Below are 25066 nucleotides of genomic sequence, written 5' to 3'. Positions count from 1 at the left end.
GGTTGTTTTTGTCCAATGTGCATATTTTTTATTTTTATTTAAAAATCTGCATTTGAACAGGAAATAACAGCATCAGTGCAGCAAATAAGAATATAAGTTATTACGTTTGTCATTATATTGTATAATACCACTCCAGTACCACTGTAGCTACTTGCAATGCTTAAAATGACCACAGTACTGTACTGTAATAAGAATAAAGTGCACATGAATCAGAGGCTCTGACTTGTGATTGATCTGATTTGTTAAATTAGCTGTAATGCTTGCTTATCTCCACTAGAGGGCGCCCCTGTCCTGAGGTCAGGGTGGAGACCTGCTGGTTCTGCACAAACATTTGCTTTGCACACTGGGATTATTTTCATGAACAGGTTCACAGAACATGTGTCTGCACCGTAGACTGTGAGGTCTGCACCCACCTGATGTATCAGAGGTAATGTGTCTTTTTCATTTTCAACAAATGTTGACAATTTCCCTAAGAACTGCTTCACCAGTGTATCTGTAGCGTTGATTTTAGATGGTTTAAGTCAAATATAACAATCTATGTTGTGTTTTTATTTCAGATGAAGGAGATGTGCTGCATTTCCTGTTTGGACTGGAAATTCTGCACAGTCTCAGAAAAACAGGGGTTGTTTACATTTCCCATCCCCTTACGAGTAAAGACATAGGAATAGAACAATTGTCAATATGATACTGAAAGAGCAACATCACCTCGGGAAGTAGTCCATCACAAGTTAAAGTCCTCTGTTCAAAAGTGTACTCAAGTAAAAGTACAAATGGTTGTATGAGCAAATAATTAAAGCTGATGCTCACTAAGCAGCAGAATGTCACAGTAATATTATTAAGGATAAAGATTCATTGAACAATATCAAGTACTGTATAATAAAAACATATATGCTTACAATCCCCAGTTAAGGAGAAGTACAATATATACTGTCAGTTATCAGATCTATTTATCAAAGGCTATTTGATTTATTTATCATATAGCTTAATTTTAAGACGTAAATACTTTATTTGAAAAACAGTATTTTAAATTTGTATTGTTATAATTTTTTCAAGCACATCACAAACAAGACTTTCTGTTTGATTAACGTATATAAAACACATTTACTGTTAAACTCAAGTCATTAAAAAGCATCAGTCTCTTGCTCTCGGCCACAGTGTGATAATGAACCTGTCCAGTGAGATAACACATCATGTTTCTATCGCTCCAGGTTCTTTAGAAAGTCACATATGACCAGTGAAGCAGGTCTGATCGTTACACAAACACACACACACACACACACACACATATGATTAATTGGGTCTGTAATCTCTCTGCAGATCAATGCGAACACTTATATAATAGATATCACCGTATCGATCGATTGGGATGTGTAGTCATGCGCCTCAACTTTCCCAGCGTCAACCCAAACCGGAGGACTACACTTCCCGGCAGCCTCCGCGGCCCCACCGACGCCTCACGAGTTCCACACTGTAGTTGGGTTCACTTGAGAATCCGCTCATGAATCACTTCATTAATAAATAAACTGCTGGGTGTCATGGCGGAGTCCGCAGCGTGTCCTGTCTTCCAGCTCGGGAGACCCCGCTACGATCAGGTGAGTCTTTCCCCTTCATCGCATTGACTGTTTTTTTGTTTTGGAAGGTTTGTTCATCCTCTTCTTCTTCATCATCCTCTTCCTCCTGCTCACTCTCTGCACAAAGTTCCCTCTGATCCTCGGTTTCATAACAACACCAACTTCCAGCTGCGAGCAGCTCGGACTTTCTACCACTTTGACAGGAAGCAGAAATAAGCACGTTCTGATCCCAGATCTGATCGCATCACCCCCTCGTCTCGCTGCAGCTCCGCGGATCCGTGCTGGGATCTGCAGCTTCCAGCTCTTTGTCTCCTCGTTTTGTAACTTTATCGCGAACGCATGCGTTTATTTCACTTTTACAGCTGTTGAGAGATTTCTCACTCAAAATCTGCACATTTCTCACAAGATTCACGCACGAGTTTCTCCACGAATCGCGTGCAAATCTCACCCCCCAGCACCCCGAGGTGTCGCCTCCCCGGGATGCTGCTCCCTGCAGACCGACTGCCCCCCCCCCTCCCCACTTCTGATCCACATTAATGGCCCCGTGCGTTCTTATCTGCAGAGGGACACTTATACTCCATTTTCCCCTCCGTGCAAATGCATTTGCATCGGTCAGCCCTGAAAGATAATGCGACCTTCACGTCAGCTCGGGTGGTGCATGAGCTGCGGTGGTCGTTCCTTTGTGCAGACAGACAGATACAGATATACAGACAGATACAGATATACAGACAGAGAGACACAGACATATATAGGCAAAGAGACACATACAGAGACATACAGACAGACACAAACAGATGCAGACAGACAGACTTGCAGGGACATTATCTACCTGAATCTGTTGCTCAGAGCGAAGTCCACATTCAGTCTTTGTAAATAACTGACTGTATGTTATTCATCTGTAGTTTCCAGTGTGCAGGAAACATGGACACACTGAGGAACCTTAAGGAAAGTAGTTAATTTTCTGGGACAGAATTCCATTACTCACTGTGTCAGCTGGGCTCAGGCTGAGTGGCCCCCTGGGGGGTCAGGGACTGTTTACTGTCAAACAACAACAGCTGAGTTATGCACAGAAAGACTCGATATAACTGATCGATTTGTCGGTCGGCCAATAAAAACCGACTGGTACCAGACTTTCACTGAAGCATTGGTATCAGCATTTATGTTGCTAGGATGAGAACTTAAATTTTTCAGAATTAGCCACCCAGAAAAGATCCGTATTTACATTTCACACTAAATATGACCAAAATTGACTACATTATCTTTATGCTGTGTTGAAGAAGACGTGAAATTAGATATTAAGACTTTTAACTCATCAGGAAAATGTTTAGTCATGAATAAAGGGAGAAGTACACTTTCTTTTTGCAGCCAGTGGAGTTGCCCTCTGCTGGTCATTTGAGAGAATACAGCTGTCAGACACTTCCTCATTGGCTTCACTTTCTTCCGTGGTCTACGTCCATGTGTGTATATATAGACAACACATCTAGCTAACCAGTTGTATATATGTGGTTCTATTTGTGTTTTCTTATCACTATAACTATATATAGCTTTTTAAATATATTTATATATTTTAGTATAAATTGGTCGACAAAAACATTATTGGAAATCTTTTAGTCAGTCTGCCTTGGCCCCTAAAAAATCCATATTGGTCCAGCTCTAAAAATAAATGTTAAACAACAACACAAAAACACAAGGTACTCTGCCAGAGATGCAGAGTAAATATAAAACAGTTACACAGATAAGTCTTCCTCCCACGAGGAAGGTGTTGGGGACTTTTCACATCTCTGTGCCCGTGGATGATTTCATTATCGGTGCAGATAACTTATTAACACCCTTTATCTCGTGTGATTTTCCATGGCAAAGTCACTCCGAGATCATTTTCAGGAAGTGAGTAATTCTTTCACACTTGGTCCCCGGCTCCGTATCATCGATGCACCGCTCACACACAGGAAGTCTTTTCAACACGAGCCCTGTAAAGCTTTTTTTGTTTCTCCATCAGCAGCCGGCTCAGTTCACGTCGGGCTGATAAAGGTGCTGCAATACTTTCAGTTCTTTGCATCAAAGCAGTTAAAATTAGGCCAGTCCTTGAATCAGCATAAATCTTGCCTGGTTTTTGTCTCTGTGTGTGTGTCTGTGTGTGTGTTTTCTGCCGCGCTCCATCCCTGCTAGCCTTGTTGTGTACTCTCCAGGGAGCTGAAACTCATGCATAATTAAAGCAGGCTCCTCACATGGATCCTCTCTCCACCCGACTCTTACAAAACAGCACTGCAGCACATGCGGCCTGTCAGAGGAGGAGACGTGTGATGGAGGCGGGAGAGGAACCCAGCGACGCGGCGCAGGAAGACGTGCGCCGTCTTTAGCAGAACCGGAGGTCGTTTCCTGTCATCTCAATCAGGAGAGATGATTCAAATAGAGACTCGTCCGCTCCACAATCGTTCCACTGTGTTTTCTGCCCCTTCATAACTGATAAATGTCTCCGAGGGAATCTGATAGAAGCTGCCATGTTTTCGCCCCCATCTGTCTTGCCAAAGAGACTCTTGGCATAAACTGCCATTGGGCCTTTTCAGACTGCTGGCACACACTCTTAGTAATTGGCATGCTGAGGTAGACGGCAGAAAACAGAGAGCTCCACCAGCAGCTCCCAGCCTCACTCAGAGGAATGTGTTTGTTCAGTCTAAACTCACATTTTACTCTCAAACTGCAGATTCTACTCTTACACTTGAGATTTATTTTGTTCCCTTGTGAAGCTACGCCAACATTCTTTATCCTTTAATCCTTTTAATCTTTATACTTTTAATTGGTTGTCTCTTTTTCTCTAATATTTCATTTTTGAGCATTTAACACTCACAGTTTTCTTATATATTGGGATTTGACAGTATCCATTTATTAATTATTTTACAAAGATATCAATTTGGTTTTGTGTGAAAGTTCCGTCTTGACCTTCGGGAGCAACGAACCCAGACAAGGCTCAACTCAAATGTCCTGATACACGTTGTTTTAAGCTCTCAGCTTTGGCTCAAGGATTCATTGTCCTGCATGGGAACTGAAACCCAAAGGACTACTCTGACATTTTGAGAAATACACTTATTTGCAGGACAGCACTTTCGGTGTGGAGTTGGCAACTTCTCCCCTTGTCTGAATCCTGCAGTCCAGAGACATGCAGAATGGGGTTAGGTTAATTAGAGACTATGATTTGTCTGTATGTGAGTGTGTGTTTGTTTAGTGACCCGTCCAAGGTGCACCCTGAAAGTCTCTGCAGAGTTGAAACAGTAAATGGACCTGAGCTTTAGAGATGCTGGGAGGTTGATTTACCTTTTGACGTTGAGGTCTCAAACTATTTAAACTTGTTTCCAGTCTTTTGCATCAAGCCAAGTGAGAACCACTGTGATCTGACTCATTGGTTTGCTGTTTGTCAAGTGTGATCTTTTGAAACGTGAAAAGTAACAATATATGGAAAAGCAGGGTTGCGAGGGGCTGAGGCCACACCCACATACACCTGCGGCCTGCACCCATTGGACGTCACCAGCTGTCAATCATACAGTATCTACCTAAACATACAGTAATTTTTTTGTCTATTTGTCTCTAATTGAGACAAGAATGGAGTCACCCTCTGCTGGTGATTTCCGAGAATACAGGTTTCAGGCACTTTCATATGAGCTTCACATGGTTTACATGCACTTCGAACCCAAGTCTATGCTTCAAGTTAATCAGCTGCTGTCAATAGCTACATGTGTACCATACAAACATTACAGTGGGATCATTGATTGAAACTCTAGACAAAAAAAGCTAATTTGGAAAAATAATTTGTCAACACTGACAAGATGTGAACAATACTGACTCTAAGCTCCACTTACTAATGATTCAGTGCTTTCAGCTGCATTTCATGGTCTTCATCCTGTGAACAAGTGAGCGAGCAATAATTAATTGTGCCGCAGGGGAAACTTAATGAATCATAGCTGACAGATGGTGTCCAGGGCCGTGCAGCACAGCCCTGTGGTCGTGTCCTCAGTGGTGCCTCCGGGAACTCCGGAGAGTATTTCAACGACCCTTTTAGAATTTCATATTTCATTGTTTTCAAGAATGAGTTTCACTTTGATTGTGTCAATTTTAGGACATAAAATTAACAGGATTTTTGTATTTTGCCACCAGATTTTTACTCCGGGCAGTTTGCAGTTATTATTTAAATCATCTCAGAGGCAGATGAAATAAAACAGAGCAGTTTAATGAATCATTATAATGAGATTTATTCGTTCTACAGTGTATCTGAAATCCTGGCTGTGGCCGTGTGGATGTGAAACAATGAACTGTAATTGCAGTTCATTGTTGATTCTATAAGAACACAAATCACCTCATAGGTTCAGTTTCACAGCGGCTGTGGGACCCAGATAAAACCAGGTTCTGCAGCAGTGAGCAGGAATAAATCAGCTCCAGGACTTGTGGGAGAATTATTCATTAATGGAGGGAGGGTGGTCTGCTGCTAATACGGCTTCTAATGACACAAAGGATTTCACTTTGTCTCTTCCAGGGTTCCTTCCTCGGTCGTCTGAGACACTTCGTGGACATCATTGACCCCAGCACCCTGTTTGTGTCCGAGGTAAACTCTTCTGTCAACCTGGGATTATGTTGCTGAGGCACATTATGTAACTTAAAACCAATCGTTTTAATGATTTTTAAAGAAAATATTCAAAGAGTTTCCTGATTCCAGCCTCACATTGTCCCTTTTAAATAAATAATATGAAGTTAAATTCCAAAGATGTATTAAAATTACTCTGTACCATTCAAATTTCATAGATTCTTAATAGAATAAGTACCATTTTGGCCTTTTCTATTTTTTGTAGAAACGACTGAAGGAATGCATGAAGCTCCTGGATGACTATAAATGTGGAAGCCTTCCACCTGGAGTGTCCGATCTTCAGGTGGGTGTTGCAGTTTGATAAATAGGTTTTGATTTGAGAGACTGAAAAGAAAGAAAAGTCTGTGTGATGGAAAAGTGGAAATGTTGAACTGTAGTTTATCTTTTTATACATCCTCTTGGACCCTCGCAGCTTTGGGAGGCCCAGAAGATCAAACAGGTAAGTGACCGACGAGTTGTAAGTGAGCCCAGGCTAACTGCACCCCCCATACATTCAAGCCTCTGGGCTCCTGGCAGCATGAGGATGATGCCATGCTCTCTGCACGCAGGCCATCATTCATCCTGACACAGGGGAGAAGATCTTCATGCCATTTCGAATGTCAGGTACGACCTCAGATGAAGATCTTTGCTCAAGTTGTTCAAGTTGCCTCATTGAGTCATGTTTTTCACTGTCTTCACTGTGCAGGTTATGTACCATTCGGAACGCCAATTGTAAGTCCCACGTGAAAAAACACATTGCACATTTTGATCATGCATTTCATGGAAGTGAACTCAGCTTAACAGACGTCCATTCTCATGCTCATGTGTTGGGGACGGATGAAATGAGACTGGACTTATTTTCTCCAGAAATAAGCTCTTGTTCCCTGGTTTCATCTAGGTCATTGGCCTCCTTCTCCCAAATCAGACTGTGGTGTCTACCATTATATGGCAGGTACTGTAAATAACATACATACTGTAAAACCATTGCGTTCAGCAAAATGTAAACAGCTTTTTGGCGATTGGCTACAAATCTACCTACCTCTCTATCTACCTACCTCTCTATCTACCTCTCTATCTATCTATCTATCTATCTATCTATCTATCTATCTATCTACCTCCCTCCCTGTCAATCTCTCTCTCCATTCTCCTCTGTCATACGTACATAATTATTTTAACCCCCACCCCTCAGAATTTCTTTCCTTCTTTCCCACAGTGGCTAAACCAGAGTCACAATGCTTGTGTGAACTACGCCAACCGCAATGCCACAAAGGTAAGAACTACCCCCCCCCCCCCCCCCCCCCCCCAGACTGCTAGGAACCTGGTTGTGACACTTGACAGTCAACTCTTGCTGCCAACATTACTGCAACAACTCATTCCTGTACATTAATGCTGCACAACATCAGGAGAATATACGTCCCCTTCTCACTCAGAAGTTGGCCTTAGTCTGAGAGTAAACCATGTATCAAACTATATTTTATGTTTATTCACCTTTGAAGGTCTTCTGCACAATTGAAGTTACCATCCACCAGTAGTAGCAGTATAAAGCTGCAACGCAGTATTTTTGTTTCGTCCCTCTTCAGCCTACACCAACATCCAAGTTTCTTCAAGGTTATGCTGGAGCTGTGACGAGTGCCGTCTCCATTGCAGTGAGTTTTCTTTCATGGTAGAGACATGCTTGATGTTTTTCATCAACATCGAATTTCTTTCTTTGGGCTAAACGAAACCTTTTAATGCAAATTACATGAGTTATTGTTAAACATAAAAGATACTCACATTTGTTTCAAAATATTTTTAGGAGACCTCCCTAATGTCGGAAGTGTAAGATGTTTCTTTTTGTTTATGAACATCCATTTGTTGTATTTAAGTTGATTTTGTCTTTTATAGGTGGGGCTGAATGTGCTGATTCAGAAAGCCAACAAGCTGAGTCCTGCCACCAGAATGATCATAAAGAGACTTGTCCCATTCCCAGCTGTTGGTAGGTTTTCCCTGTGTGACATCGTGAACCAATTATAATTTATGTGACTGAAGTTTTATAGGGTTTTACTGCGGTAAACTGTACAATAATACAACAGTACTTCTGAGTCACAGTACGACAAGTTTTCTGATTTTGTGAAACTGTATTTAAAAACGATATCAATAAATTCTATCTCCTCAGCGAGTGCAAACATCTGTAATGTGGGTCTGATGCGACACAATGAGCTGTCTGAAGGTATCGATGTGCTGGACAACAATGGGAATGTGGTGGGATCCTCCAAAATCGCTGCGAGACACGTGAGGGGCTTTATAACATACTCATCATTTCATTCTCGGTGCCGGTAGTTCAGCTGCCATCTGATCTCAGGAGAAGGAAAATCATACATGTTGCAGTATTTGAAATGAAGCGTGTGCACAATGTTCTCGTCTTTTCCCCCAGGCGATCACGGAGACAGCCTTCACACGTGTGGTTCTCCCGATGCCGATCTTCGTCCTGCCGCCCATCATCATGTCCTACCTAGAGAGGTTTGTGCAGAAATAGGTTATTGGCTTTTTTTAATCTAACTTAGATTGAAATTAATATTTTCTCTATATTCGATCCCTTTTTACAATCTTAAATTCCCAAAAGCTAATGTAACACCTTTGAATGTATTATAAGAAATACGATCATTTTAAGCTTCAACATTTCCCAACTGGAAACGCTGCTCCTAAGAGAGAACTTCACTTTCTTATTCTTTCCTGTGAACTGCGTCAGATAATTTACTTTGATTAGGTCTATGCTTATTATCAATTGTTGATCTGATGGTTTTATATCCTATAGAAATGACACAGTTGCCAAATCCAACCACGACACAACAGAAACTATAGTGCTCGATTAGTTTACGTTAAATAATAAGTAAATATTTTTGTGTACTAAGAAAAGTGATTTGCTCCATCATTCATTCACTCAGTCGCACATGTTGGAGAATGTAAATTAAAATCTAACAGCGTATATATATCTGTCTTGAGAGTTTCTTCTTCTATTGTGCTATGAAACAAAAGACGATCTCTGCAGTCTGACTCACAAACCCTCAGTGGGAACTTTCACTCAGACAGAAATATCTCCCGCCCACTAATTGTGTGAAATGGCTCCCCGGAATCTGCCCGTGATGCTTTTTCACCGGATCTAAAAATAACGATCGATCGGCACAGGCTCACGTTTCCTCTTTTATCGCCGTCTTGACTCGTGCAGGCTCCGTTTCCTGCAGAGCCACCGCAGACTGTTGCTGCCCGTCCACGGCGCCGTGTGCCTGGTCATCTTCGGCCTCTCGCTGCCCCTGGCCATCAGCCTGTTCCCGCAGATGTCTCAGGTACAGTGTGCGCGGTCAGACGACTTTCCTCTGATGCTCATTCCAAGGCCAGATGGGTCGAGGGGAGCAGCTGGGAAAAATTCTAATTACATATGCATCCCTTCACATGCACAGCCTACATACTTACCTTTTATTCCAGCTGTCTCCTCCCCCGTCTAATTATAAGTCACATTGATTTCAGGGTTTAGAGAAAATTGTAGAGATTGTGAAGCTAAATCTGTTTTTTCCTTTTTTCTTTTTTTTGCAGATTGAGGTGTCTCGCCTTGAGCCAGAGATTGCCATGGCAACAGATTGCAAGGTGGTGACCTACAACAAGGGTTTATGATGAAGAGGAGAGGAGAGGAGAAGAGAAGAGAAGAGAAGAGAAGAGAAGAGAAGAGAGAAGAAGAGAGAAGAGAAGAGAAGAGAAGAGAGAAGAAGAGAGAAGAGAAGAGAAGAGAAGAGAAGAGAAGAGAAGAGAAGAGTGGAATTGAGGGAAAACCCACTGTAGGGTTCCTCCTGTTGTCAGGTTTGGGAACTCCATCTTCTGCAGAATCATAGCAGCAGATCATCTTGTACTAACCCAGGGTTTCTTACCCTTTTTATTCCACGTGATCCTGGTCATGGTTTAAAAATGGGACAATTTTTTTCCCGTCCTCGCTGTTTTCAACAACATATAAGCAGCTCTGTATATAGAAATTATTATATATTTACTGTAAAATACTTTTTAGCATTAATAAAACTATTTTAATATATACTTTAATATAAAATGCGCTTTGAACCTGCAGCTCTGTCCACTTTGTAGCCGTGGAACAAAGCTATAAACATAACACTCACAAAAGTCACTCTGATTTTGGTCTCCACCACCTTTAGCTGCGTCCACCAGGTAGTTTTCTGTCATTTTCTCCTGAGCAGTCAGCGAGTTTATCACCGAATTTTCTCTGAAAACAGCTGCAGCAAAGAACTGATGAATCTGAACCAAAACAGCAGAGTAGTGTGAGGTGAAAAAGGCGTTAATGCTCTGAACAGCTGAGGTGAACAGTTGAGACTCTGTTCACGTACAATTAAACATGTGACCCATTGTTAATATAATTTTAGCAGATATGCCGTAAGAAACACGTACATATACATATCAAAACAACTTTTACTGTAATAATCAGGACATGACTCTGTTCACTCCGGCCTGAACAGGCTCTGATGTCAATGGTCCAAGTGTGTGGACTTAAACAGGAGCTCGTCCACAGGTCAGCCACTGAAAGTCAATAAGCTAACATTGGGTTTGTCTTCATCTCTGAATCAGTGTTTTATAACCTTTCTACAATGTGATCCATAAAAATGAAAGTATGTCGATGTATAACCCTTTTTCTCCAGGTGCATATCTTGTGATCTGATCAGAAATACACAGATTTTTCTTCTGGTAAACTTGATTGATTTTTTTATTTGAGTGCAGCAGAGGTCAAATATTCTTAAAGTGTAGGATCCCTAGCCGGTGTCTTGACTGTCAAGTCATAAAAATAGGAACTGATCTGTGGCACCTTACTTTTTGTTTGGTCCATGTCCGACCTGCTGAAGTGGAGGAAGCATAGTTTATGTCCTAGACTGCAGCCACAAGGGGGCGATCCAGACGTTTTGACTTAACTTTGACCAATACTGGATGTTCTTGGCTGATAATGATAACAATTTATTAGCCAACTTTAATATTTCCTTTAAGTATTTGTCTTTAAGGTCCTGAAAATGTGATACTACTCAATTGGAGCCAAGGCTTGTATAAGTTGAACAATGTACGGTTACAAAAGAAACAATTTATCTTTGACCATCCTGTACAGAAAATTCTTCTTATTTTATCTGACCACCAGGCGTCAACATACACTGACACATCTGCAATAAGCTGATACAGATGTATGTGATGTGTTATTATGATGGAGATGAGGAGCTTTGAGTTGAAGCTTCCTTCCAAGTGTATATTTCTTCAAATGTTGATTGGAGAAACTCACTGTGGTGCTAATTAACTTTCTATGTATATAAATACACATATATGAATGCGAGAATGATAATAGAATGGATCCCTATGGAAGGATATTAATGTGAAGCCTCTGTCAGTAGCTCTGTGTGAGGGCACGTGGAGACTGGACTGTAGATTTACATGAATACTAATGACTTTATATATAATGTTGCAGATTTTAACCCAAATAATGTGACACAACATTTAGCTCCTCACAGTCTTTACAATGTATTTCTCTCAGTAGCCAAATACTGTATATGCACTTGTATGAGGGCATTTGACTCCACTACTCGTTAAACCTCTGCTGTATTCCTACTGAATGACTTTTTTTGTATTTTAAAAGTATAACCTACAGTATATATTATACTCCCGATGAAGTAGTATTTTTAATTCTTTGTATAGTACTTTTGCTGCAACTACAAGTTTATTAAATGTTTGCTAGTCAAACTATGGGAAATTCTTATCAATAATATTCAAAAAGTATACAATAAAAACTCTCTCTCTCCATTCACCTTCTTTTGTGAGGACTTTGTTTCTTGAGTTGTTCAGGAATGTTATTCTTCTGCACTATTTGTCCTTTTGTGTTAAACTGGTGCTCAGTTAGTTGTAACATCTTTTTCATTACTGAAAAACATACATGTGTTTTTACCTTGGAATAATATCTGAGGTTCAGAAATATTATAACTTGGATTTTTACTATTTTCATAAATTTCATTGATAGAGCAATTTAAAGTGAGACAAGACAAGTTAAATGAAATAAAATAAGACTAGGTATTAATTATTAATTAGTTTCACTTTGAGGACATTTGCTCTATTACAGCAAAGGGAAAGTAGAAAAAAGAAACATAAGTATAAAAGTATTACATAAACATACCACAAATATATATACATAATAATTTATACAAATATCAATAAAATACATTTAGATATATAGATATATACAGTGTAAACAGGATTGCTCCTATATTACTCCTATATAGTATTCAGTTAATCAAGGTAAAATTAATATTGTTATTTGCAGCCTCACTGTGTTTTTAGCTATTATATTTTTGGTTGATTGATATTTTGTCATTGTAATGATGTGTAACGTTGAGGCTCCCGCAGCTCTGACCAGCAGAGGTCGCTGTTGGCGCTGCGTCTCTCCGCAGCAGGTTGAGGGTTGAGAGGTGAAAGGTCGTCTCCAACATGGCGGCTCCCGTGGATGACATGTTTTCTCTGTGTGTGGACCCCGGTAAAGCAGCCGGCGGCGTGGAGGTCCGGTTTATAGACAATGTGAAGGTAAGAGCGGCCGCGTCATGTCCTAATGAACCGGTTTGAAAGAACCGGAGGCTGAGAGAGCGGCAGCAGCGGCGCAGCTGCGGCCGCATGTGGGCTCCCTGCGGCGGGGAGCTGCAGAGCAGACACCGCTGTGCTCAGAAAGAACCAGATCAACTTTATTATGAATGATTTTATCTGCTGACACAAGCAGAAAACAATGATCAAACTGTCACTGATCGAAACTACAAGATCTGTTGTATCTCTGTTTCTGTCGTTCAGAGAAAACTGCAGACACGTGTTCATAACAAGTATTCAATTCTATTATAAAATCTATTCACTGATAGAATATGAAGGACCAAAAGTGTACCACAATATTGATAAGGATTATTCATCATTTCATTTTAAATTGATGAATGTATCTTTAAACCAGGAGCTCAGGGCTGGGTGATCAAATAATCATAATTATGGCAATATAACTGTCATCAAAAGGGAAATAATACTTTTAAATATATATATATATTATGGTTATACATAGTGCAATCATGGTGACGAGATATATTATAAAACAGTTTTTAATATATTTTACCTCAGCTCAATCAAATATGTTTAGTTTAAAAATCAGCCTTTAAACTTGAATGAAATAAAGTTGAATGCTTTTGTATTTATTTCAGCCCTCGATGCTCTTCTTCACTGTGATATGTTGCTTTTATAAAGGCCACTTCAATAAGAACAATTTAATGATCAGATTATATTTCATTTGTAAATTATTTCTGTAATTTCTCTTTTTTTGCCCATTAAAATGTCAATAAATTAATAAACAAATTCATTAATGCTTTTGTTATTGTATTATATCAATGAAATATTGAATTACTTTCACGCGCTTTGATCAAGGGGAATCAGAAATGATCCACATTGAAATGTCAAAGCAGAAGCTAAAGTGTGTCTGAGGACTCGAAGCTTCACGTATCCCCATCTACATCAATAATGGATTTCTTCACGTTTCAGGGTAAAGGTCTGTTTGCTAGAAGGAGCATCAAGAAGGGAGACACTATTTTCATCGAGCGGCCCCTCGTCTCTTCTCAGTTCCTGTGGAATTCTTTGTACAAATATAAAGGTGAGTTAAACAGAAGCAATTCAAATCAGATGTTCAACTGACCTTAGAGCTGCATCTCACACCGATAATAATTATAAATCCAGTTTCTAGTTTATTAGGTAAAGTTCACTGGAAGTAAAACAGTATCATAACGTCCTGCAGTGAATGAAGGTGCTATATTCAGTTTGTGTTGAAATGGTTTGAAAGAGACTTCACTTCAACTGTAGAATAACTTTAAAATGTGTATTTTGAGTTGTTACATTATACTCAGAATTGTTTCTGTTATTCACACAAACCCCATGGATGTAAAAGAGGTGGATAGAAAAGACGCCTCTGTATTTTAGGATGAGTTTTTTGGGGGTGTTGTTTTAGCTCAGATGTTCTCAATGTTGAATCAGGAGTAAGAACAATGACCTGTCAGACTCTGTTAGGAGAGGCTGTTATAGAAAAACTGAAAATAGAGCTGTTTTGTAACTTGGTTGTAGAGCATGAACTCTACACCTTCTGTATAAATCCGGGTTTTAGTTTTCTGCCCGTCAGCATCACTGTCACTCTGTGTCCTCCTCCAGCCTGTGAGTTCTGTCTACGTGCTCTGGAGACGGCGGAGGACAATGCGAGGAGACTCAGCGGGATCCCCGGGCTGAGCCTTCCTCACCCTGAGCTGTGCCGGGTCCGACCAGAGCTGCACCAGGCCTGCCCCCAGTGCCAGGTCTGAATTTCCCACTGCTGTTGAAGAACCAACCCTTTTTTTGGTTGTCCGATCACTATTTAGCGAAACAAGAAAGCTATTGATTTTGAACTGGTTGTGATCAGGACAGAACCTCCTCTGTGTCGGCACTAGAGAAGTTGACCACCTCTTCCAGGCTGGTGTTGCTCCTGTGGATCAATAAGCAACTCCACACTTTATCATTCACTCAAGTGGCAAACTGAGAAAACTGTTTTATCCTTGGGGGTTTTTCTTTGCATTTGCAGTATCACACACATGCAGACATGCTGTGTTTTAAACTGCAAAAAGTGACTGTACTTTAAATTTATTAGGTTCATCAGGAAAGTATTCAAACCCCTTCACCCTTTTTTTTTGTAATACATGTTAAAGTGTGTAAATCTTGTGGAGGTGTGTTTATTTCTGATTTAACCTGGAGGAAGTAAAACAGTCGCCAATGTTCTGAAGAATTAAGAAGCCAAAAACAAACCGTTCATTTCAGGATTATATCCACGTCACATTAGATGTTTCTGAGGGATGAAGACATGTGGTTTCCAGTTGTTCAGTTTGAATTTGTCGCCCTCTGCAGGTGATGTACTGTAGCAGCGAGTGTCGACAAGCTGCAGCCAGTCAGTACCATCGAGTTCTGTGTCTGGGTTCGTCCCAGGAGGATCCAGATCATCCTCTCAACAAGATGAAGGACGCGTGGAGGTGAGGGGGCACTGACACACACTCAGTGACCACTTTATTAGGTACAACTGTAGAATATACAAAACAGCTCTGCCATAACTTTCAACTTATTATAATGTTAAGTTTCTGTTGTGATTTGATTCCCATTCTAAGTTTGTTACCTAGTTCTTAGTAAGAAGTGGTGTTATACCAGAACAAATTATACTTTGAGGTCTTTCCATTTTTTGTCATCCCTATTAACATATGTGTGGGATGAGAAATTGCAAAGAGGCATCTAAAAAATTGGCCACTGAAAGTGTTTCTGATTGAAAACCCATGTGAGTTCCCTGGTTTCTTCTTAAAATGTCCATATGCCTCTAAAAAGATGATGTGTCTCCTTCTCAGGAGTTTGCATTATCCTCCAGAGACCTCCAGCATCATGCTCATGGCCAGAATGGTTGCTCTAGTCAAACAGGTGAGTCTCAGATCACATTAACTCCAACATTATCTGATATGAATTATTCAGGGTTGCCTTGCAGTTATCCAAAAAATTTAAGCAAATATTTTCAAAAACAATACCTTAATGCAGGAAATTACCCATTCCCCATTCTTTATTTTTAAGTTTATGGTAAAGCTTTATCAGGAATATTACTAATATACATTTTTTAAACAGCTTGTCACCTGACTGACAAATTATAATGTGACGCACTGTGAGTTTAAATCAACAGCAATCAAATATATACCAAGATGAGGTGATTTTCACACTCGTGGAAGCTGTGACTCAATGTAAATTAGTGTTAACATTAAAAGATTAGAACGGAACCAAGGAAAGTGTTAAAGAAAGTTATTCCTGGATCAGAATCTGCAGCAGAATGTAGTGTGTTCCCCTCTGACCCATATCGCATCCTTCCAACAAATGTTGTGTTAATCCGTCCTTTAATATTTGTGTTTCTTGCTTATAAAAATCAGTCATACGTAGATTAAGATTTCCCCAGTTCTCATTTGACTGTTTTCTTTCAATAACACTTATTATCCATCAGTGAACCATTAGCCACGTGCGACCCAGTCATCAGTCATGTGCAGAGCTATCCCCATAGTGACAGAGTTGTATGATTGGTTGTGTTTGTGCAGGATAAGGACAAAGCCCATTGGCAGAAGCTCTTCTCTCACTTCTGTAGCCGGACAGCGAACGAGGAGGAGGAGATTGCCCATAAGCTCCTGGGAGAGAAGTTCAGAGTGAGTCACCTGTCACGTTGTTTCTGCTAAATGTTTAACGTCCGGTTCCTTCAGAGAACGGAGAGAAAAGCATCGTCCTCTTATGGAAACTGGAATAAACAACGTGTCACTGAGCAGAGGTTCCACAGAGGAACTGTCCCCTGACGCAGTTTGATTCCCTCTGAGGCAACTGATGCGCTCATGTAAAATGTAATATTTGTGTATTTCATGTTGTTGCTGTAGGGACAGTTGGCCTCGTTACACGGCCTTTTCAGAGCCGCACTTTATGATGAGCATCTCAGTCGGGTGAGTACGTCTCACACGTTTTTTCTGGAATTTTCATTTGTTCTTTCACCAAACACATTTTAGCTTTTTTTGTATTAGTCACCTTGGCTTCAAAAAAATGTTTGTTTGATGTTTTTCATTTAATAGAAACTATTAATTGCAGATTAATGAAGAGGTAAAATAATCTCTCCTTGCTTTCTAATTTAGTCGTAAAATTCGTAGTAGAGTGTAAATGATGAACCGTGTATATGGATAAAAATCCTTAGGAAATGCTGTTTACATAATTTGGTTGTAGTGTAATCCTCAGTACCGAAGGGTTAAAAAAGATAAGGAATTGTCCCAGCATGCATCAGTAAGGGTGTGATGATGTTGCAGTGGTTTGCTCCTGAGGGTTTCCGCTCTCTGTTCGCTCTGGTGGGAACCAACGGACAAGGCATCGGCACCAGGTAAACGCTCGTCTCTCCTGCTCCTGCACTTCAACTCATTCACTTCACGTTCTATCTCATGAATTTTGGTTCTCGTCCGTTCGATTCCAGCTCCCTGAGTCAGTGGGTTCATGGCTGCGATGCACTGGAGCTTCCTGCCCAGCAGAGGGAGCAGCTGGACTCCTTTATCGACCAGCTGTACAAGGACATTGAGAAAGGTCACAGTTTTATCTCAGTCTTGCAGTATTTTACTTATTTTTTAGTAAATTATTGTTGTCTGAACCCAGCTGATTTCTAATGGTTGTGTTTTATGACTGTTTATTATGGTCTGTGTGTTTCAGTCGTGACCCAATGACTTTGCTGTGGTTGTTACACATAGTGTGTGTGTGGATCACAATGAGAGGTCAAGATTGTGTCTTTTTGTCTCCGTGCAGAAACGGGAGACTTTCTGAACTGTGAGGGCTCCGGACTCTTTCTGCTCCAGAGCTCATGTAAGTGCAGAGGACGGTGTGAAGCGCTCAGTGTTACGATCGCTGTCACTTCAGTTCAGACATGTTGTTCTGATCAAGAGCTGGTCCGATGTCTTCATTCTTTCTCTCTCCCCCCCCCCTCGTGTTGCCCTTTTGACCTCTGCAGGTAACCACAGCTGCTCGCCCAACGCCGAGGCCTCCTTCCCCGACAACAATTTCCTGCTTCACCTCCGTGCCCTCGGCGACATCCACCCAGGAGAGGTCAGCTGACACCACTGGTTTCTGGGTGATAAATTCTGTCCCGGGATAGACGGGATGGAATATCCCTCCCTAGCTCTGTGCGAGCCGTTGTCAGACAGTATCAGACGGCAGAGACTTTGAGGATTGGAGTGGGTTTGTCGAGCTGTCAGAAAGATTGAGAAGCCTTGCATCTGCGCGGCACAGTAACGTCAGAGCTGCAAAGCTCCCGCTTGAATGGTGGCAAAGACAGAAATGCTTTGTGTAACATTTCTCCAGGAGAGTGAGTGAGTGAGAGAGAAAGAGAGAGAGGGACAGAATTACTTTGAAAAATACCAGTATTGTGTTGGATTTTTCGATTGAGCTACTTCAGTCTGGCCTTTGGTTTGTTTGTTTTTCAGCAAGATTATTCAAAAACTACTGGATGTATTTCCACAAAACTTGGTGGGAGGATGGGACGTGGGCTGAGAGAGAATCCTGTATAACACCTTTAACGTTGCAAGAGGGCGTTTTTTTTGACATTTTCAGGTTTTCCAGGGAATAAGTCATGGATCTTGATTTAAAAAAACAACTAAAAAAAGCCATATTTAGAGAACTGATTTCTACGAGTTTGCAGTTTGATGCAGCATGATTTAATTTGAGGTGACTGTTGGAGCTTGGCAGAGTTATGTGCTCGACCGATTGCCATTTTAGTTTTGCTCCGCATAAGAGGTTATGTCTTCGTCTAGGATTTGGTTTATTTGTTGGAATAAGCGAAAACTACTCAAGCGATTTGCATGTCATTTTGTTTAGGGGTGAGACCGGATCCAAGGAAGAACCACTAAAAATGTTTTGTGTGGATCTGGATCAGGATCTAAATCCAGGACATTCTCTTTATCTAAACATAGTGAGAGAGCGTTTTTATACATTTTAGATTTCTACGAGTAATTAAAGGATTCTTGATGAAAAAAAATCTGAAATATGTGTTTGCAGATCCAAATAAAAATCCAGATTTAGTGCATTTAAAGCTGATTTAAAGTGGACTGTTAGCAGAGTGGAGCTCTAGTGTCATTCCAGATTAAGGTGCTGCAAATGTGTTTGTGAAATTCGCACAAATACTTACAGTGTAGGAGCTCAGCTGAAAGGGGAGGAGGGGTCTGGAAGTTTCAAATGATCTTTCTCTCGTCTATTTTCCCAAATCCTATCGACTGCAGCTTTAGTGTGGAGCTTCTCCAACCAGTTCAACCGTTTGTTTTCTCCAATCTTCAGGAGATCTGCATCAGTTACTTGGACTGCTGTCAGCGGGACCGAAGCCGCCACAGCAGACACAAAACCCTGAGGTAAACATTTGTGTACTCTCTCGGATGAATCACCGGAATGGGGCTCACACTGTTGCAAATTCCATGTGGATCAATAAAAAAGCCTCCGGGCGGTAATGGGCGGTCTTGTGGCCGCGATGCGTTGGGGGTCTGATGGCTGCCCCCCCGCTCACGCTCCTCATTGATCAACATGATGTCGCTTCATATTTGAGTTACCCCCCACTGCTCCGGGCGGGTTTGTTTAGCGAGTCTCTCTGGGATGCATCAAGTTTTTACTGCATCCTGGGATAATTCTCACCCTGCCACTGGGTAGAAGTGGGCACCTCCCTGTGTCTCCCCCCCCCATCCTCTACCAGCTGGATGTATTAATTGCACCACAAGTGTTAATTACAGTATTAAACATTAATTTGCTCCGGTGCACAGCGGCTGCTGAACGGCTACAGGCTTTCTCAACAGCGGAGTGTAAAAATGCCTCTTGATTAATTCCGCTCTTGTTAGAGGTGCAACAATGTGACCGGTGGGACATTTCTCTTCCCAGGGAGAACTACCTGTTCGTCTGCTCGTGTCCAAAGTGCGTCTCCCAGATGGACGAGCTGGACGTGACATCAGAGGAGGAAGAGGAAGAAGAAGGCGAGGCAGAAGGTGAAGCAGAGGGGGACGAGATGGAGGATGAGATGACAGATGTCTGATGAAAGACTTGCCCATATTGTTCTCAGCCGCTCCTGCCAACACGCTAAGCGGCCACGAAGCCCCGGAAGAATAAAGACCAGTTCAAACCATGATCTGCATTTCAACACAACCGCTCGAGCTTCCTGTCATCAACAAATTTCTGTCACTTTGTTTACTTTCTGAGGGCAGCAACACAACGGTACATGTATGTAGTGTGTGTCAGTGTTGGGATTCTGGCTCTGCTCAAACACACTGGGGTTTTAAATACTGCAAAGGTCATGAGATGTAAGTGCAGACTATCAAGTTTCAGGGTTTTTGGAATATCACATCCACTTTGGGTTAAAGTATCAGATTATATGTGTAAAAGGAAGAAAATCTCCATAGAGATTCAACTGGTATCAGAGTTTCCCCCCAATCTCGGATTCTACTGGCTATTGTCTGACAAAGAATTAGCCTCTGGGGGCGATGGCCAATATTTTGTTTCTCCTGGTGTAGACAGCGGGGCCGAGACTTCTTCTGTTCCCCTCACACTGTTTACAGTCCAATTATTTCCCATAAACTGTTATTTCTTTCCCATCCATACAGCATTTGGGCTCTAGCCCATAACCCTAAACCTAACCCTAATTAAAAAGCCACCAGCTGACTCAGCTCTTGCTCTCCACACGGACTGTTTACCTTTGGGAATCCAAAGCCTGCTCCAGCATCACTGGTCAAACTAGAAGGAAACCAGAATGATTCCTTCCCCAAAATCTTGACCCTCACCTGCAGATTCTGTGTCCTCACAATCTGCTTATAGACACATCACATATCCCCCAGACCCATTTGCATTAGTGGATGCATGAATGGGATGAACCTACAACCAATCCCAGCAACTAAACGTGCGACTTCGCATATCAACAAATGCTGCGAGTACAAAAATACACTGTCGAGTTTGTGGGAGGCATGTAAATCAGTGTGAACGGGGGGGAGTGGAGTGGAGTGGAACCCATCTGTGAGAGCAAATAAACGAGAAAAATGATCTGTCTGGTTTCCAGGTTGGGGAACTGCAGTGGCGTGTTAACATGAGTTTGTCACATCGAACGACCTGTTATATTACAGTCACTCATGGTCAGTAAATACAATGGAGATTTAGAGCAGCTTTAAAGTTGAAAGTCAGCCCCCCCCCCCCCCCCCCCCCCAACCCTGCATATGTTATTGTGTCATTTGAAATCCAGTGTGCAGGAGAACAGAACCCGACCCCCTGACTTCACTGTGTCTGATGTCCAGCGCCACTCAACACACCTCAGAAGAACACCGACCATTTCCTGTTCCTGAAAACTCGTAAACAAAGTCACACAGAGAATTTGGTTGTCGGGATGTTGTTGTTTTTGCTCAACTTGTAATAAGTTTCTTACCGGACTATGCACATTGTTCTGAGGCTTTTAATTTATATTCCCATGTAATTACAGTCCTGTCACAGGAGTTATCCAGCCACTAAAATATATACTTTGATTTTCATTCCATGATCTATGGAGGCAAAGTAAAACCTTACTTAATGCATTATGGAGACCTTGAGTGGAAAATTGCTTTGTCAGTAACTGTTTGCCCTTTGTTGAGGACTGTATTTCAAGCCGCGGTTCCACACGGATGAAACTGCTTCTGCCGCCCGCACATGAATCAATATCACGAAAATGACTGTAATCACAAATCCCAGTGTTTTCAGTTACTCCGCCAAGATTGGAAATATCGAAAGAGCAATCCCGATTCCTCTCACTCTGCATTCCGCTCGATGGCAAAGGGGCGACGTGGCATTGTAAGTCACACAAGTATAATTTAAATATAATAACAGCAGCAAACAGAAGCCCTGCAGTTGTCATTTTTACTACTCTGGCATAAACCATTGAAATTGGATGTCTGTTGAGTCGTTTATCTGGTTTACACACCTCGTGCATTTTCCCCACAAGATTGTACTGGTCAAATATTTGCTCAGTCTGTTCAGTCGTAGTCACATGGTCTTCCTGAACGGTGGTTTGAGTCTTCACTAATCATCCCTTTTCTTTATTGCTTTATTTTTTTGCTCCACCAAAGAGATTTTTTGTGTTTGTTTGTTAGTAAGCAGGATTATGCAAAGGCTACTCAACCAATTTCCATGTAATGTGGAAAATACAAAGGTTTTTACTGCGGATCCTCATTGCCAAATTACACACACTCCTAAATATCAGTCCCCTTTATAAGCTTGATATTTTCGTCAAGATCCATGAATTCTTCTCTCAGCAATCAACAAAGAGGTTGGAAAACGCTCTATCGCAGCAGTGAAGAAGGTGTGGAAAAAAGCCTGGATCCTCCCGCTGATCAGGATCAAAGGTTCTTCCTCCTCTTTGATGCCCCAATCCTCCACTGGGTTTCATGGTGAATGGTTGAGTAGTTTTTGAGTAATCCTGCTAAAAAACAAATGCAGAAGAAAACATCCTCCTTGGTGAAGGTAAAAGGTTAAAAGAATAAATGAGGGAATCTCCTGCCCCTCAGTTAATGTTCATACTCCTATTAAATTGTGTAATCTAGTGTTTGGAGATATTGGATAAGAATGAGTCAACATAAATAACGTCTTTATAGAGTTAAGTATAATCCTGTTTTTGTCCCCAGTACCTCCCGTCGTCTATGGTTGAAATTTCTCCATTATCCTTCTCGGTTTGCTCCACTTCAGTCCCCAGTCATTTCTGCACTTGCTTCTAATGCTAATGTGCCCAGGCTGCACAGAAGAGAAATGTATAAATGAACACATTATGTCCATGAAAGGATGCACACCTGGGACCCAGCATGGCAGGAGGTTGGACCTCTGGACGCGTCCTCGAGCTGAAGCGCTCCCACCAGCGGTTACCATCCTCTGAAGCGGTGCCAGGACCGCTGCTGGAGCTCTGGAGCTCTGGAACGTGGACCCGGGCGCAGCAGCCCGCTGCAGGGGTCGAGCTCACGCAGGCACATATAGTGGAGGCCTTCACATCACACAGAACGGCTGTTCCAGTGGGGGAGGCAGAGAGGTCAAAGAGGGCACCCTAGCAGAATTGGAGGACTGAGACAGGAAGTGAGGGAGTGTTTGATGAGAGGAAAAGGGAAATTTTACAAAGGGCAGTTATTGCTCTGCAGAGAAAGAGTCTTTTATTCTGACAAACAAGTACCAAATCCAAAATACACATTTCAAAGACGACTGATCTAAAAGTGGCATTTTACTGGGATCAACTTACTATGCAGAGGGTTAAGTCTATTCAAGGAGATAAGGTATGGATTATACAATATGTTAAGTGCAGAAAATCTTGCACATTTCTTCTATCTGCTCCAAAATCTAGACTGTGTTGATAAGACATTGGAGAATATCAGGATTTTCATTCCAGGGCTGAAATATGTGGAATAATCCAAATAATATTCTGAGCAATAAATGTGTCCTCTTACAACTGAACTCATAAATGCACATTTTAGGGCTGCAACCAACATTAACTTTAATTATTGATTAATCAAAGTTAAATCTAGAAAAGTCCTGAACCCTAAAATACTTGTTGAACAATGATTTTAAACAGCACATTTTCCCATTGGAGAAGCTTGAGGAACAGAACTTAATAAATTAGACAATTAGGTGTTGATGTGGATCAAAGGTCGGATCCAGGAATTCTTTTAATTCACTTTCTAACCTTGCGTGATTTTCAAACATAAGGATTTCCCCAGGGAATAATTCATAAATCTTGGTGAAAAAAAATCAGACACATTTAGGGAGCTGATACATATGAGTGTGTTATTTTTAGGTTTAGCTTGATTCAATTTAAACTGTCGGGCCTTGGCCAAGCTGTGCACTTGTATGTGTAAGATGTTCTCCCTTTTCCGATCTTTGCCCATCTCCTGTAAAATCCCTAGTTTTTGAGAAGCTGTCCAAAAGCTTAGCTCTGTTTTTTGTATATGATTGATTATAAACAATGTACCATCCGGGGATATAAATAATTGGTCAGGTACTTTGACCCTGACATGCTGAACTTTGTCTCCTGAGAATCTCCAGCAACCTGCCGGTGATTTATTCACGCAGGTTAAAGGTGGACAGCGTTGTTTACGGCTGCTAGTGTGAAAGTTGTCTAACTGCTCGAAGCGGCCGAGCATGAAATGAAAGCTGGTTTTCTGGACCCACGCAAAGCGACTCTGCTGGAAACAGTCGTCATATGGAAACAATCTCCAACCTGCATTAGCAGTGTCCAGATTGGTTACCACAGCGAATACCACCGCCGCCGCCTCGGAGGGCGACCGCGGAGCCGGAGTGATGAACGACCGCTTCATGTGGAATCAGCCGACCTTAAGTCAGGTTATTGCACTTTAGCTCAACCCCGCATGAAAATAAACACCAGGGAAAAAGCACGGTTTCATAAACATGGCTGCTGAGTGAGACGCTGGATTTGATCAATGTGGTCGAGGTTCGGCTCCAATAATTTCCTTGGTTAAAATCACAATGGTACAAATTGTCAACAGTTCCTCTGCCACGTGGTCATCGGGGATCCTTTTGAAACACTGTGGGCAGCCCGGTAACCTCGCATTCATCTTCAGGGAGAAACGTTTAAGACCTCAGTGGCTTGGTATAAATCTTGTGGCGCTGCCTGAGCCACTGGAACAGAACATGAAGAATTGAGTTGTGAATCATCCAAAGAAAGCTCGAGCATCACAAACGTTACAACACAGGCTCGACAGTGAAAAGGCACGCTGTGTTCAGAGTTGAATCTGACGGAGAGGACTCTGGAGAAAAGAATGTCTCTGATGCCGGAATCAGGCTTTAACAAAGAATCTGTGATTGCTAGATTTTGTGAATAAATTATTAAAGTGAATTTCTTTTTATTTTCAAGACTTATGACAAGCAAAAGCTTTTTAATTTGGTCTTTTTTTCCGTACCACAACTAGGCACTTACAGATGTTTATCCCCAGTAGCTGCTCTAACGATGGCAATATAGGTTTATCCTTCCACTTTGTTGCATTCAGAAATATGTTAACTGTGGTTTAAATTGATCAAACTTGGTCATTGTCCCCAGATGATGAAACCGAGTGAATTCATCCCTGTATTTTCATCTTATGCCACCGGCAGATAATAAAAAGGATGAATTCTATATGGTCGTGCTTTGACTCTACCTTTAACGCCACATGTGGTTTTATATATGAGCTTGTAGGAAATTACAATTTATCTTTGTCCATCTCAAGCCGAATGATGATAACTTTAGTGATTGGCTAAATTTTCACCTATACCGCCACCATCAGGCCAA

At 41.5% G+C, this 25066-nt stretch overlaps 2 protein-coding genes across 2 annotated transcripts; both read left to right on the top strand.

Moving 5' to 3' along the window:
• The first annotated feature begins 1441 nt into the window (after positions 1–1441).
• Positions 1442–11996, top strand: sfxn5b (sideroflexin 5b). Its single transcript, XM_053429430.1, has 14 exons — positions 1442–1592; positions 6094–6162; positions 6407–6484; positions 6614–6640; positions 6750–6804; positions 6887–6912; positions 7079–7132; positions 7394–7450; positions 7761–7826; positions 8065–8155; positions 8336–8451; positions 8594–8679; positions 9386–9503; positions 9751–11996. Exons 1-14 carry the CDS (start codon positions 1536–1538, stop codon positions 9826–9828), a joined length of 978 nt encoding a protein of 325 aa, XP_053285405.1. The 5' UTR covers positions 1442–1535; the 3' UTR covers positions 9829–11996.
• Positions 11997–12630: 634 nt separating this feature from the next.
• smyd5 (SMYD family member 5) lies at positions 12631–19918 on the top strand. The gene is made up of 13 exons (XM_053428767.1): positions 12631–12762; positions 13747–13855; positions 14404–14543; positions 15127–15248; positions 15612–15681; positions 16338–16442; positions 16665–16727; positions 17082–17152; positions 17243–17349; positions 17566–17622; positions 17768–17862; positions 19087–19157; positions 19675–19918. Exons 1-13 carry the CDS (start codon positions 12670–12672, stop codon positions 19823–19825), a joined length of 1254 nt encoding a protein of 417 aa, XP_053284742.1. The 5' UTR covers positions 12631–12669; the 3' UTR covers positions 19826–19918.
• The last annotated feature ends 5148 nt before the right edge of the window (positions 19919–25066 follow it).

Source organism: Pleuronectes platessa, chromosome 8 (assembly GCF_947347685.1).
Source record: "Pleuronectes platessa chromosome 8, fPlePla1.1, whole genome shotgun sequence".
Taxonomy (NCBI): Eukaryota; Metazoa; Chordata; class Actinopteri; order Pleuronectiformes; family Pleuronectidae; genus Pleuronectes; species Pleuronectes platessa.
This window is presented reverse-complemented; position numbering and strand designations above follow the sequence as displayed.

What these genes read in the sequence shown, in the direction of transcription:
- sfxn5b (XM_053429430.1), top strand. Translation starts at nt 1,536, where the DNA reads ATGGCGGAGTCCGCAGCGTGTCCTGTCTTCCAGCTCGGGAGACCCCGC. An exon ending in CCAACCGCAATGCCACAAAG is followed by an intron (nt 7,451 to 7,760) that starts GTAAGAACTACC and finishes GTCCCTCTTCAG; the next exon opens with CCTACACCAACATCCAAGTT. An exon ending in CCAAAATCGCTGCGAGACAC is followed by an intron (nt 8,452 to 8,593) that starts GTGAGGGGCTTT and finishes CTTTTCCCCCAG; the next exon opens with GCGATCACGGAGACAGCCTT.
- smyd5 (XM_053428767.1), top strand. Translation starts at nt 12,670, where the DNA reads ATGGCGGCTCCCGTGGATGACATGTTTTCTCTGTGTGTGGACCCCGGT. An exon ending in ATGATGAGCATCTCAGTCGG is followed by an intron (nt 16,728 to 17,081) that starts GTGAGTACGTCT and finishes ATGATGTTGCAG; the next exon opens with TGGTTTGCTCCTGAGGGTTT. An exon ending in GTACAAGGACATTGAGAAAG is followed by an intron (nt 17,350 to 17,565) that starts GTCACAGTTTTA and finishes GTCTCCGTGCAG; the next exon opens with AAACGGGAGACTTTCTGAAC.